Source organism: Fukomys damarensis, unplaced genomic scaffold, assembly GCF_012274545.1.
Source record: "Fukomys damarensis isolate Sample0158 unplaced genomic scaffold, DMR_v1.0_HiC HiC_scaffold_24, whole genome shotgun sequence".
NCBI lineage: Eukaryota > Metazoa > Chordata > Mammalia > Rodentia > Bathyergidae > Fukomys > Fukomys damarensis.
The window spans coordinates 57,209,339-57,223,432 of NW_022900936.1; the positions used below are offsets into that span (position 1 = coordinate 57,209,339).

General features: G+C 34.7%; 1 protein-coding gene and 1 pseudogene across 2 annotated transcripts; both read left to right on the forward strand.

The window, feature by feature from the left end:
* Positions 1 to 2,227: 2,227 nt before the first annotated feature.
* On the forward strand, positions 2,228 to 13,373 carry Gtpbp8 (GTP binding protein 8 (putative)). Of its 2 annotated transcripts, none has more exons than XM_010630121.2 (6): positions 2,228 to 2,593; positions 4,249 to 4,347; positions 5,341 to 5,471; positions 6,374 to 6,473; positions 9,664 to 9,777; positions 13,266 to 13,373. In XM_010630121.2, exons 1-6 carry the CDS (start codon positions 2,258 to 2,260, stop codon positions 13,317 to 13,319), a joined length of 834 nt encoding a protein of 277 aa, XP_010628423.1. In that variant the 5' UTR covers positions 2,228 to 2,257; the 3' UTR covers positions 13,320 to 13,373. The 2 variants fall into 2 exon arrangements, with proteins under 2 accessions (XP_010628423.1, XP_010628422.1); XM_010630120.2 differs by lacking the exon at positions 13,266 to 13,373 and adding an exon at positions 12,642 to 13,139 and having other exon boundaries at positions 9,664 to 9,782.
* On the forward strand, positions 7,973 to 9,481 carry LOC109118235 (annotated as a pseudogene).
* Positions 13,374 to 14,094: the final 721 nt, after the last annotated feature.

The following is a 14,094-nucleotide window of genomic DNA, read 5'->3' on the forward strand; positions in this document are numbered from 1 at the left end:
AAATCAAAATGCTGCACAAAAAGCTTGAGGAAAATGTAACTGGCATTTTAAATTTAATTATTTTTTCAGACTATAATTATTATAATTCAAGTAGTTTAAGTTACATATGGAAGTTTCTCCCATGTCACTCTCCTTCATATAAGGCCTCTTCCTTCTTTCCCCCCAATATTTTCTTCCTAGTACAAGAGTTTGAAGTTCCAATCTAAATGTGATCAGGCCTTTCCTGTAGTTAGGTCCTCTTACCCAGACCCTGGTATAGCAAGCATTTAAGAAATGCTGAAGGGGAAAAGTGAAGGTGGAAAGAGCTCTAGTGTAACTCAAACATCAAGAATTAATCTGTTACCTCTTTCTACATCTAGAAGTTTTCCTAGTGTCTCTGCCTTGCTTCTGTCTGGGCATTCAAAGTATGTCTAGGCCAGGATGAAAGTTAGTATGTGTGCATGCTATACTTGCTGACTCTCTGATATCTACCTTACAATGCTTACTTTTTTTACTGTTTTAGGTGGATTCCCTAAATGTGACACCTATAATAGTTGCACATAAATTGAGATCACTCTGGACCCAGTGGCCATTGATTATAGAGACAGACATTATGGAAGGAATAACTTTCTAAAGGCAAGATCTATCATGGTTCTATTTTCCCCCTACTCTTAGTAGTTGAACATAACTATGGCATTTAGATCATATTAATTTTAGTAATAAAACTTGACTCTAAGGACCATGTACAAAGAATAAATGCCTGCCCAAGTCATGTTGTCTTAAAAATATGTTAACTTTTCAGTGAATGTCCTCTTCAGTTCTCAAAACAAAAGGCACTTATTTGCAGAAGGAGAACCATAAACTCACCCTGAATGATAAAGGAATAAACCATGTGTTATTTTGGTCGAGCATTCCAGGCAGGAATGCAAAGAGTTAGAGGCGGAAGTATGTATAGTTTGTCTTTAAAACATACATACGTGCTTTAAAAGAATGAAAAGAAAGAAGGGGAAAAAAGACTAATTAAGTGGTTTTCCTAGTCATATTTTTTCCTGTTTGACTTTCTAATCTTTACATGACAACACAATTTAGGAGGCAAAGACTGCCCTAGGTTGCAAAAACTGTCCTGTCAAGTGATTTCAAAATCATTTGTCCTGTCAAATGAAATTCAAAATAATTTAGAAGTCAGGCCTATGAAAAATTATAAAATGCGATGTCTATTAATCACTGAACACCTCCAAAATGTCTCTAAGAATTGCTCAAAGTCCTTTATACTTTGGTTTTTTTCCCAGTGTTGCCATGTTTGGGAAAAAAAAGTGACACGTTTGATAGTGTATCAGATCCACAAAAATATATTTAGCTCTGGTTTGTGAAAGTGTTTTATTATTGGGGAGGAGTGAGACTAGAAAATAGAGGGAAGCCTCAGAGCCCAATGCAAGAAATAATTAAAAATTAACTGGCTAACAGCAGAACCAGCTGCTATATTGCCTACTCAAAAAGTGGTTGGCTTTTATTAATTTTTGCATCATGTTTATTCAAGAATCACCCTGTTTAATTACTGAACAACCTGGGAAATAGTTTAAGATCTGTGTTACCACTCCATTGTTTTCTGCTGATGTTTTAGAAGGCATTTGGTTTTCACACAGAAACATCTTTCACTCATTTCATCAAATAACACCTGTACTCCCTTTCCACCACTGACCAATTTGAATTGATTTAAGACTCTTTGAAATAAGATGTTATGATGTAATTTCCAAGAAACAATTCTGTAACACCTGTGCCAAAACGCTTTGCTTTTATTTTGTAAGAAATTTCTAAAGTTTAATGACATTTCCTGTAGTTGTAGAAAAGAGCTGACATACAAACAGTCCCTGGCCCAAAAGCGAGGTGCTATTCCAACCACATTTTTTACTAGTTCTTTTCTTTTTTACAAAGTATTTTTCTTATTGATCTAAACAACCGTAACACAACCCAGAACTGTGAAGATAAAATAGGCTTGGAATCCACCAGAGCTTCACACTATTAGTTTTTCCCTTGAAAACCAAAGGCCACATAGCCAGATTCATATTTCTCCTCCAGAAACTGTTAAACGCCTAAGGCCAGGGTGTTGAACGAACTGAGTTGATTTTCCTTTGCAGATCACCCACCGCCTCCCGCCAGCCGGAAGCGAAGAGCTGGGGGAAAGACTACAATTCCCAGCAGGCACCGCGGCAACGTGTTCACCCACGCGCCTCCCAGACTCTGGAAAGAAATAGCTTTGAGGGGCTTCTGGGAAATAAGCATGGCGACATCTGGCGTGAGGTTTGCGGTAGGAAGGCTGTTTAAATTGACAAGGGGGCTTGGGCGCCCAAGTCGAGTTTACAGCACCTCCCAGAGTTTTGCTGAGGTGCTACGGCTGCCGAAGAGACAGCTGACGAAGCTAGTGTACCCACTGCAGGAATTGGAACAGTACCTCGTCCCGGACACGAGGCCTGACCTGCATCTAAGGATCTTCGACCCTAGTTTAGAGGACATCGCGAGAGCGGAGAATTTCTTCGCTGCCACCACCACTAACCGCATCGAGTACCTCAGCTCTGCTGTCCGTCTCAGCCACGCCCCGGAGCTCCCTAGGCCTGAGGTGAGAGCTGAAGGAGCGGACGGTTCACCTAACAAAGTGTTAACTGCGCGGGCCGAGTCCGATCTGCCAGCAGCCGGTGAAGGCTGGTGCGGGGCTTTTACTGTCACTTACTGTATTTCTTGTTACCTAGCAGGACATAGTTTTTAGCTTGGTGTGCACTTATATATTATTTTAAATAAGCATATATGATAAAATAAATTTTATTTTAAAAATAAGCATATATGTGGTTTTAATTACTATGATAATGAATGTGGAAAGCTTTCGGACACGAACTAAGCAATCAAAAAGTTAATTCTGTCCTTTTTCTTATTTGAATTCAGGATAACATGCGCTGAGACAAATTAGAGTTTTGGCAATGAAGAATTGAAAATAACAGTTTCATGAATGAGCTACTTCTCGATTTGTAATTTTCACCCAATACAAATTTCCTAACATGTACAGAAATAATATTTACAGGTGGCAGTAATGTGGAAGATTTAAACTACTTATATCAGTGAAATTCCAGGTAGAATCCCATGCTAGGTATGTTCTACGATTTCATAATGCAATATTTTGTTCTAGGTTTGCTAAAGGCAGCTCCAAGAGCTTTGCTCTTGTAACTGCACCATTGCCCTGCAATTTTTTGAAGTGATATAATGGACTTTTTGTGAAGTCCAACTTTTGCGGGGAGTACTGGGGATCGAACTTGGTTCCTTGCGCTTGCGAGGCAGGCAGCAGTACCGCTGAGCCAAATCCCTGGCCCACAACTTATTTTTTTTTTAATTGAGTGTTATTTATATATTAGTATTGGATCTAATCCAGGTAAGAGCATTTGGAATCTGAGCAGGGCTCAGATCAATTTTTTTTTGAGGGACTGAGCAGAGTTTGAAAAAACTGTCCCACAGATGTATTGATAACCAAAACTGCCCTTACAGATTTCCCAAATGCCCCCCCCAGTGGGCTGTTCTGAGCTCATTAGAACAACTGCTTGGAGATGTTACCCATTTAGTACAGAACTTTGTTAAAAAGCAGAGCCTTGTGTACCGATGGTTATTATGGAGAATATTTTATTGCATTCCACAATGCAGATGAGAAATGCTTAATTGGAAAAAGAAGATCAAGGGAAAAACAACCTCTTAAATTGCACTGTTACCACAAAGTACTGTGGGAGTTCTTGAGAAAATGTGCTTCCAAACACGTGTTTGCATTTTTGAGCCAGTTGTATTGAACTAACATTTATATTTTTACTTCAAAACCTTTATAAATATGGAACATTTACAGATATTTTTCAGTAGCTTAGTGTAAAGGTAAGGGCTGTGTATATAAATGTCAATTGTAAACGTGTCAATGTAAATTAAAATCCCAGTATCTCTGCTCCCTAGCTGTATAATTTTGGATCAGTGTTTTTTCACATCTGTAAAATGGCAGCAATAATATCCACCTCATAGGGATGTTAAAAATACATAAGAAAATAAGGATATTGTTTTAAAAAATTAGAAAATAATGCTATACTTGCCATTTTGAAATCATTAAATATTAGCCCTGTGTTAGGATTTGAGGTTTGACTACCCACACACCACTCTTTATATAGTTTGGTGACATAATACAAATACAACATTAAATAAGTATTCGGGGCTCTTGGTGATCAGTTGTCTTCTTTTTTTTTCTTGTACAAGGTGTGTTTTATAGGCAGAAGCAATGTTGGAAAATCCTCGTTAATAAAGGCTTTATTTTCACTAGCCCCAGAGGTTGAAGTCAGAGTCTCCAGAAAACCGGTACGTTGAAAGTTTTTAACAGTCCAGATATCTGGACTATCTCTTCAGTTGACTAATATGATTAATAAATACTAGAAAGTACAAGAAATCATAATGACTAAGTACCTAGAGATTTCTTTCAAACAGGTAATAAAGATATTTCATTAACGTATGTGTATTTCTCTGGGGAGAAAAAAAGGAAGTATGCTGGATTTATTTTAGTAATCTTGCCAATACAGTGGATCCTTGACTTATGAACTTGATCCATTTCCAAGGGCTGGTTGTAACTAAGTCAGTACAGCTGAGATCTGGATGTTTACCTGGGTACCCACTATAGATAACGAGGCAGATGAATTTTCCATTAACCTAATTAACCCAAGTTATTCTTGAGGGTCGACTATATCTTAAAAGCTTCCTTTGCCCAAATCTTCCAAAGAGTTACAAATTGTTTGTCATTCTGTATTTCCTTCTGTAAGAGTGATCATCTAGTTCTACAATGATTTTAAGGGAAACAGCCTTAAAGTTTTTTACTTTAATTTCATTATAATCTTTTATACAGTACCAACTTATAAACACACATACATTCTTACATATAAAATAGTCAAGTATACTTTGTTTACCCAGGCCAGATCATGTGCTTATTACCCAGCCATACATTGTTGCGCTAGCTTTTTGTCATCTTCCAGTTCCCTCTGTTTCCTTCTCAATGGTGTAAATTCTGTGCAATGTCTCAAGATATCCTTTGCTCAAAACTCAACCCAATTGCCCTTACCTTAGTATCTATACATAGAAAAAGCTTTTCACTCACTATCCTCCACCACTTTCATTGAGTTGGAACCCTTACATGAACTCCTCTACTTCTCTTCTATCTTTTCCTGTGTCATGATCGAAATAGCTAGGATTATACATTGAGTCTTGTAATAAATATTTGTTGATTGAATAGAAAACATTTCAAGTCATGAAATACAGAAAGGATGAGTTACAAGTCAGCTGTTTTTTTATTTACTTTATCAGGGGCACACAAAGAAAATGAATTTTTTCAAAGTTGGAAAATGTTTCATATTGGTGGATATGCCTGGTTATGGCTATAGAGCACCTGAAGATTTTGTTGATATGGTAGAGACCTATCTAAAAGAACGGAGGAAGTAAGGAAAAATTTTCTTATAATAGTTACATATTTAGCACCAAAGCATGTTTTTATCAATTGAGTATTCTACATGTGGTGAACACTTGAATTTTACCAAATCACTTATTACAGGTTTATTTTATTCTTATAATATTCTACAATACAGTATTTAGGACCAAGGTATGATGTATTGCTTTTTGGTTTCCACCTGTTAGCCTGGTTTTAATGTCAAGGGTTTTCCTACATTGAAAAATAAAGAATACTTCAGCAGAGTTAGTTAATTTTTTTAAAACACACTCTTAGCTGGATAATTTTGAAAATGAAAATTGTTGGTTAATGGGATACTCACTAGATTTAAATAAACTTCAGCAAATTGTGATCATTCTTGAAATACCTCAGTCATCACATCCTCTGGAAAAAAAAAGTCTGTTTTTGTCTCCCTATGTAGTCAAGTGACATTTTCCACTTAATTGTACAATAGAGAAAAATGTTGTGTCTTGCTCTTGTAGTTTTACACAAAACAGATTAAATATTCGCAGAAGAAAATGCAAAATATGTGTCAAGTTTCTGTTATTCTAGTCAAAGTAATATTTAAAAAGTAAACATTTCTATGCTATGATAAATTGGATTTTAAGGTCTTAGAGAAAGGGGTTTACTTATCTTTATATGAAGTCCACAGCAGTTAAATACATTGCTGAAACAAATTAAAATATTTAACAAATTTGCTTATGAAAATAAATAACATTGAGACTCACTGGACTGTAGCATGAATTTACTGGTGGATTGGTAATTCCTTTTGCCTAAATTTTTAAAGTTTGAATTGAGAATTATTCAAAGGAGAATTGCTTAATATAATAAAAGTGAGTGGGAAGAATGAGTATATCTTACATTTCCATTAATTTTCTTTTCTACATTCTGTAGTTTGAAAAGAACATTTTTACTAGTGGATAGTGTTGTTGGAATTACAGAAAATGACAAAATTGCTGTAGAAATGTGTGAAGAATTTTCATTACCATATGTGGTAAGTGTTTCTTTTAACTCTTGGCTGCAGTTAGAATACAAGTTCTTTGTACTTATGAATATGTGCACACACTTTTTAATGAATGAGCAAGTTTTGCTTCAGGAGAAAGTATCTTCAAGTTCTGTGGCATTTTTATTCTTGTCTCAGTCTTGTTTTCAAAATTATAGCCAAAGTTTCTTAAGCTGTTTAGTGTTCCTAAGTACTTTTCATTTCTGTGTTTTTTAATGGAAATATAAACATTTGTCCAAAACGTGTTAAAAACTCTTTAATAGCAGCTTAGCATATAGTTTTTATCATAACATAAATAAAACTGTAAAATAAGTGTAAAAAAATTTGCTGCCTAATAGTAATTTAAAGTTTGTTCCAAGAACATAACAAGGTCCTAGAAAAATGAGTAGGATTTTTATATTTATAGAGACAGAATTTCTTCTGGAAATACCTTCCTATTGTTCTTTTGTCATGTGACCAAGAATAAAAAACATATTAGTATATATTAGTAGGTTGGTATCTACATTGTAATACTTCCAGATAAAATAGCACTCTTTTTAAAAAAGAAAATCCATTAACTTTAGTTTTGCAAAAAAAATAAAAGAAAACCACTAAATTATATCAGTAGAGTTTAGTGTAATCAAACCAGGCTACTCGTGAACCACTTTTGTTGTATCTTTGAAGTTAACAAAATTCTGAGGGTTTGCAAAAAAGTCCCTTGAAACATAAGGAATAACTTATAAGCCATCAAAGGATTGATAATCTACATAGCAAAAGTATCTAAATAGCGCCAGGGCCAGGGATTTAGCTCAGTGGTGCTGCTGCCTGCCTCGCAAGAGCAAGGTCCTGAGTTCGATCTCTGGTACCAACCCCCCCGCCAAAAGTACCTAAATATTGTCAAACTGATTTTATTAAATAATAGTGTTCCTGATGTAGCATAGGTACCAGTTTATGAAATCACAAATTTTCCCTGTTTTAACTTAAGGGAAAATAATTACTTTTTTCATGAATTGGGAGAGAGGAATTATATCTCCTTTTAAATATCAGCATATCCTGGATTTAGTCCTCAGCACCACACGCACATACACATACACATGCATACTCCTATAAAACAAAGATAACTTTAAATGTTGGGCTGGGGATGTAGTTGAGTGGTAGGGTCTAACACTTGTCTAGTATGTGAAAGACTCTGGGTTCAAACTTCTACCACCACACACACACAAAAAAAAATCCATATAATTATCCGCACATTTGCCTTTATGAGGAAAGACTCCAATTTGAGGTGATTCACAGGTTGTAAGAAGCCACATACTTTCTACTTTCCATTCCTGCCATTAGCATTTCTTATGACTAAAAGTATAAGTGATTCATTAGAAAATTTAATTTTATAGCCAGGGAAGCGTGATGGATTATGGTTTTTACTTTCAATTTTATAATCACCCTTAATTTGACCTTCCTCCACTTTGTATTTGTATTTGGACAAATAAAATAATAGATTTACTGGAATTTTAACTATAAGAGATATGACTTACAAAGCTTCTAATTTTTCCTTTCAGAAGTATTATAAGGCTGAACCATCAAAATGTTTACAAGTTATTAGTCTTATATGGATCAACCCTAACAATATTAATTTCTGTATCTTAAAGTCCAGGATATATTGTAATCATATGAAACAGCTAATGGCAGTTACAGATATGGCTGGAGGGCCCTTCTCATTCATTTTCAGACATTATATATAGCCTTATATAGTTAGAGCACTGTTAAACAGAAAACACATAGAGAAAGTGGGACATCTGGCTTCTGAGCTGGAACTTTCTCTATAGTAGCGATGAAAGAGTGTGAGCATCAGACGCAGAAGCCGCAGTAGATTTAAAAATGGGTGATGTTGAGAAAGGCAAGATTTTTGTACAGAAGTGTGCTCAGTGCCACACTGTGGAGAAGGGACGCAAGCACAAGACTGGCCCAAATCTCCATGGTCTGTTTGGGCAGAAGACAGTTCAAGCTGTTGGATTCTCTTACACAGATGCCAACAAGAAAAAAGCATTAGCCGGGGAGAGGATACATTGATGGAGTACTTGGAGAATCCCAAGAAGTACAACCCTGGAACAAAAATGACCTTCGCTGGCATTAAGAAGGGAGAAGGGCAGACTTAATAGCTTACCTCAGAAAAGCTATTATTAAGTAATAGTCACCGCCTTATTTATTACAGAACAGAAATCTCATGGCTTATGTGTACCATCATTTAATAGATCTCATACAACAGAATTCAGATCATGAGTGGCTGACAGAATATTTTTGTTGGACAGTCCTGATTTAAGTAAAATTGGCTTATAGTTAAATAGATATCTTTTTTTTTCAACTTTTGATAGTAATTCCAGTTCAGTATGTACTATCACTGTTTCCTTTTCTAAATATGTGATTAGACTTGATTAGTAATATTCAACTTTTCATAAAGATGGAGAATATTATCTCAGAACCTACTGGAGGTTAGCTTTATATTTAGATTTATATAACTGGTCATGTGAATATGTTTAAATACCAGGGAAGTCTTTCACTATCTCAGAACCAAGCAAGACTCCTATTTCAATTTGTTTTTTAACCTGTTAAAGGAAGTGGTTGAAGACAAAGAAGGAACATCTCTATTTTTTATCTTGACTATGCCAATTTAATTAGAATTCCTTGTATCTACAAACTGCTGCCTTTTACTTACTGAAAGGCATTTTAGTGTGGTGTTTGTATAATACCAAATAAAGAATATTTAACATTTCACACATTTTATAGTTGGTCTATAAGTTCAGATCCTTTTAAAAGTCACCATGATACAATAGCAAGTTAGATTCTATTTTTGAGTTAAGTTGGACTAAGTTATTATTCAGAATAGTATTTTAACAGCTATTTTAAAACACAAAATTGAAATTACTGTTTTATGTGTGATTGGTAGTGATGCTTTTTTGTCAGCTCATTAGAAGGATTAAAGTGGGGAAGGTACACCATCACCAGAAATTTGTATGTGACCATAATAATTAAAAACAAAATCAGATTTAAAAAAAATTAAACACATAGTATATACTTTATTATACACAGGAAGTTATTTACTATTCAGCTTCTTTATGGAAAGTTTTTATTTTATAGATGAAGAACTAGATTCAGAGAGATTAAAATGTGTTTTAATTCTTATGCTTAAAATTCTGTTTTTTTATAGATGGTATTAACAAAAATTGATAAATCTTCCAAAGGACATCTTTTAAAACAAATACTTCAGATCCAAAAATTTGTTAATACAAAAACACAAGGATGTTTTCCTCAGTTATTTCCTGTAAGGTAAGACTTGAATTGTTAACTTTATGTACTAAAATCCTTTAATATGAAATCAGTGTTTCTAAATTGAGGTATCACTTAAAATTTGGACAACTATGCAATAGCCATGATTTTTTTTATATAACCCATTAGTACTTCTATTTCCTATTTCCTTCTCTGTAAGTACTTCATTCTTTCTGTCTCAGCCTAGCTCAATCCTAGACCAATACAGAAATGAAAATTTTTAAAATAGCTACAATAAAGATGCCATCATCACTTTTTAATTTCAAAAAACAGCTTATCTGTATGGTACAAAGTTCATTCAATTTTTTTTAAATTTATTTTTGAAGAACCTTACAGGAAGAAAAAAAATGTTTAAGTTCAGATTAAACAGTGGTAGCAGACAGAATGGGTTTTTCCTGAGTTGGTAATTTTTGAGATATTATGATCAGGTTTTTATAACAGCGTAGGTGTGTACTTTCATTGTGTATCTTGGGTACAGTAATATGTACAGCCCTACTCCTCTCTGATTTCCTCACTCAGACTTCTCTGCGGAAGGGACTATGTTAGTTTCCATGAGCAGGAAAAAAACAAAACAAAACACTTTCTTATATATAAAACTGTCCCATGAAGTCATTTTAGGTCCTAACAAACTTAGATTGTAATTATGAGTATGGCTATCAGAATCCCTCTTTATTCTTACAAAACACTCTTCTCGTTTGACTTAAATTTGGGTATCTGTCCTGCTTATTTGTCTTTGTCCCACATATACAGTAGAAATTTCTAGAGGTGGGACTAAAATTCTCCTTCTTAGGGCCCTGAGCATTATCATATAAAAATTATTCTTCAGTAGTTTTTAATAGTGTCATATAAGAGCTATTTCTTTTAACTGTTAATAAAGAGGAAGTATGAGACTTCAGCTAAAAAGGTAACAAAAACATATGGTAGCAAGGTATGGCTAACCAGCAGGATTTGTTGAAAAAATTAAGTTTTAGTTGACCATCTGCTGAGTTTAAATAAACAGTATAGCATGGCTGGGAAAGAAAGTTTTCTTGGGCTATGTCAGTGAAAATAAGTATTCACAACCAGGGAATGATAAAGCAATGGTCTTACAATACTGTAGACCATAGCTACAACTACCTGAAAACAAATAGTCTTCAGGAATGTTAGGCACTAGATCATTCAAAACACTTAATTTATCTTCATGATAAACATGTTCACAGGTAAGGTTACAAGTTGGAGAAACTGAGTTGCAGAGAGTTATTTGCTCAAACGGAAAGAGCAGTAGGTAGCCATGGTTTTCATAGCTAGCTTCTCTATTTCCTGGCTACCAATTTGAAATAACTTATTTTCCCTGAGTCTCTTTTCTCCCTGCTAAAATTGTGATCAGAAGGATCAAGGAGAACATATTGTGCCTATTAATGCACACATAGGCACAAAATGTTAGTTTCCTTCCTTTCCACTGGTCTTTGTCAGTAAATGGCAGGTCAGATCTATGACCCAGGTTATCAATTGGCTGTATGTTTTAGGGCCTTTTCTTCTTCGGATATGCCAGCTTTCTGTGCTAGGTGACCCTGGAGTCACTGCTGTCACTGTACTCACCACTGGTGACCAAGGCACTGCGGGCCACATAGCATTAAAGAAATCTAAGAATTAGAGATGGGAAGCATACTTGGATCCAAGAGCTTCAACATTCATTATAACACAGTCAATATGTAAAAACAGTTCTCTCTTAAAATTCCATGTAGAAAATAGAGATGTATATTTTTTGCTGTTACTTGCACAACCAAACCTTAGGCCAGTGGTAGTGAATGTCACATTGGGGTGTTTGTTCTCATTGAAAGTTCTAAAAGGTTACTCACCATCACTATCCTAGGCCCTCCCTCCTAAAGGGAGCTTGACCTATTCACAAGTGGTTACTGTAAGTTGTGTCTCCTCTTGTGTATGCTCATGGTAGGAGACAGGTAAAGTTTATTTTTCAAGTCTTTAGGAAGAAGTGAAGTGTTTATGTTCATGTCTGAACTTTATGTCTAGCAAGTTAGAAAAGTACAAATGATGAAGGGACCCTAGGATTGATGCTGGAATGAGTATATTTTATGATATGTAAGAAATACCACAGTATAATTTCTTTATTTTGTAGAATTTCCAAGTAGACAAGGACAGAAAATTTTGAGTTGACAAAAAATGTTGCACAGATTCATAGTGCCACAGTTAGTGTGTGAACCATCCAACTTGAATCTCTCCTTTAAATTTCATGACTTCAGCTGTAAGAACCATTATTGGCTGTTCTTTATTTAGTTTTTATTTTGGCTTTAGACAAAAAGTCTGAAATGCTGTACTTTATTAAAAAGCAAATTAGCAATACAACAGGAGATATTTTACGTATATATAAAGCTATATAGTATATTTATGCCTGAGAGACCAGATGGTCAAACTCCGGATGGATGGATGGATGGATGGATGGATGGAAGGAAGGAAGGAAGGAAGGAAGGAAGAGTGCATAGATAGGTGGATAGGTGGGCGGGCAGACAAGAATATACACATGGATAAATAAAAGTCACAACAGTAACTTGGATTTTTTTTTTTAATCTGAAAAAAGTGCTAACTTATCAAAATGATTGAATTTTTGTCACAAGAACTGACAACATCAAGACAATCTGGGAAAAAAGATAAGGTAAATTTTTAGCATCAGAAGAAAATCATTATGAATCATCAGAATTTAAAATATTATAAGTGGTTGGGGGAAGAGAGGAACAGTAGAAAAAAGTAAGATATTCTGCTTCATACATGAAATCATTAAGAATTTGCAAATAACTTTAATGTAAATGAATTCAAATCTGCTACCACCTCTAAGAAAGAAAAATTGTTTTTCTTTTTCCACAGTACTGTGACCTATTCTGGAATCCATCTGCTGAAATGTTTTATAGTAAATGTAACAGGAAATTTTAATGGTTCCCACTTTAAATGAAGTTTCAAAATTCTTTGAGCCAACTCGAGTTAAACACTTGGAAGAATTTCAGTATTATTTTAAATGCTGTGCTTCTAAAATTTGCACAAGGATCACTTCAGCTTTAAGACCTGCATCTTCCCAAAGCAAGATGAATTTATGCCTGGGCAGCAGGAGAGTATAAGTAACTGAATTATGCTGTTCATTGTAACAGATACTAGCTGGTTTTCCTGTTGCAGTAAACTGACAAGAGCATATAGAAACATAAAACAAAACCTGTTACTACTATGTAGAGAAAGGTTTGCCATGTTATTTATAGGTCTTTTGAAAATGTCTATCATGTATTTTTTAAGATATTAAAATAGACCAAAAGCAGCTATTTTTCTGTTGATAGGTAAACTGAAGAATAAAAGCTCATATATATGCCTGTAATTAATCTTTTTTGAGTCCTTATTTGAATATTAAAAGAATTATGTTTGATAAACTTTGGTCTGTAAATCAACAGATTGGTTATTTGTTGGAAATACCATTCATTTCACACTGGAATCATTCACCTTCAGGTGAACACAGGATTTGGAGCAGGAAGATCAGAAGTAGGAAGACCCAAGATTTAAAAAGCAGGTCATGTATACTGCTGTTGTAAATAACCTGAGCACCTAATACTACTTTCATCCTTTATTCAAGATGCTTGTGATCAGAAGTATTTCAAATCTGGAAATAAATATCAGCAAGGGGGACTTACTGGTTGAGCATTCCAAATCTCAAACTCTGAAATCAGAAATATTCTAAAATTGAGCATTATGTCTGTGCTCAAAAAGTTTCAGATTCTAGATTTGGAGATAACTGTTAAAACAGGATGTTTAACAAGGGTTCAGGAGAGAAGCTAACCCACTTTTTATATTAACTCTGGATTTAGTACTCTTCAAAGGTTCTCTCCATTTTTATCAAAATCACCTGGACTCCTTTCTTCTTAAAATAAATATGCAGATTTCAGTTCTATCCCCTAGTCCATATTTACCAATCTCTTGGAAGAGGCTAGGAATCAACAACTGACCAAGTGATTCTCTACCAGTTCAAGAATCAGTGGGACAGGTAAGTGGAAAAAGACAAAACGCAGGCAGGGCAAAGGCTGAATGGAGATTGCCAAAGAAAAGGATGCATTATATACTAAGAGTACTGTTTTCTGTAAGTCTGTATGTAATAAAATTTAAGACTTACAGAAACTTAATTACATAATTCTACTTCGAACATTGAAAATATACTTCATACTTCACATCATCATTTGGAAACACGTTAAATATGCCCTCCTGTAACAAGGTAAACAAATTAAGAGAAAGCGGTTGTAAATTAGTAGCAAAATTTGAGTCCTTTTGATGATAGCGCCCATCA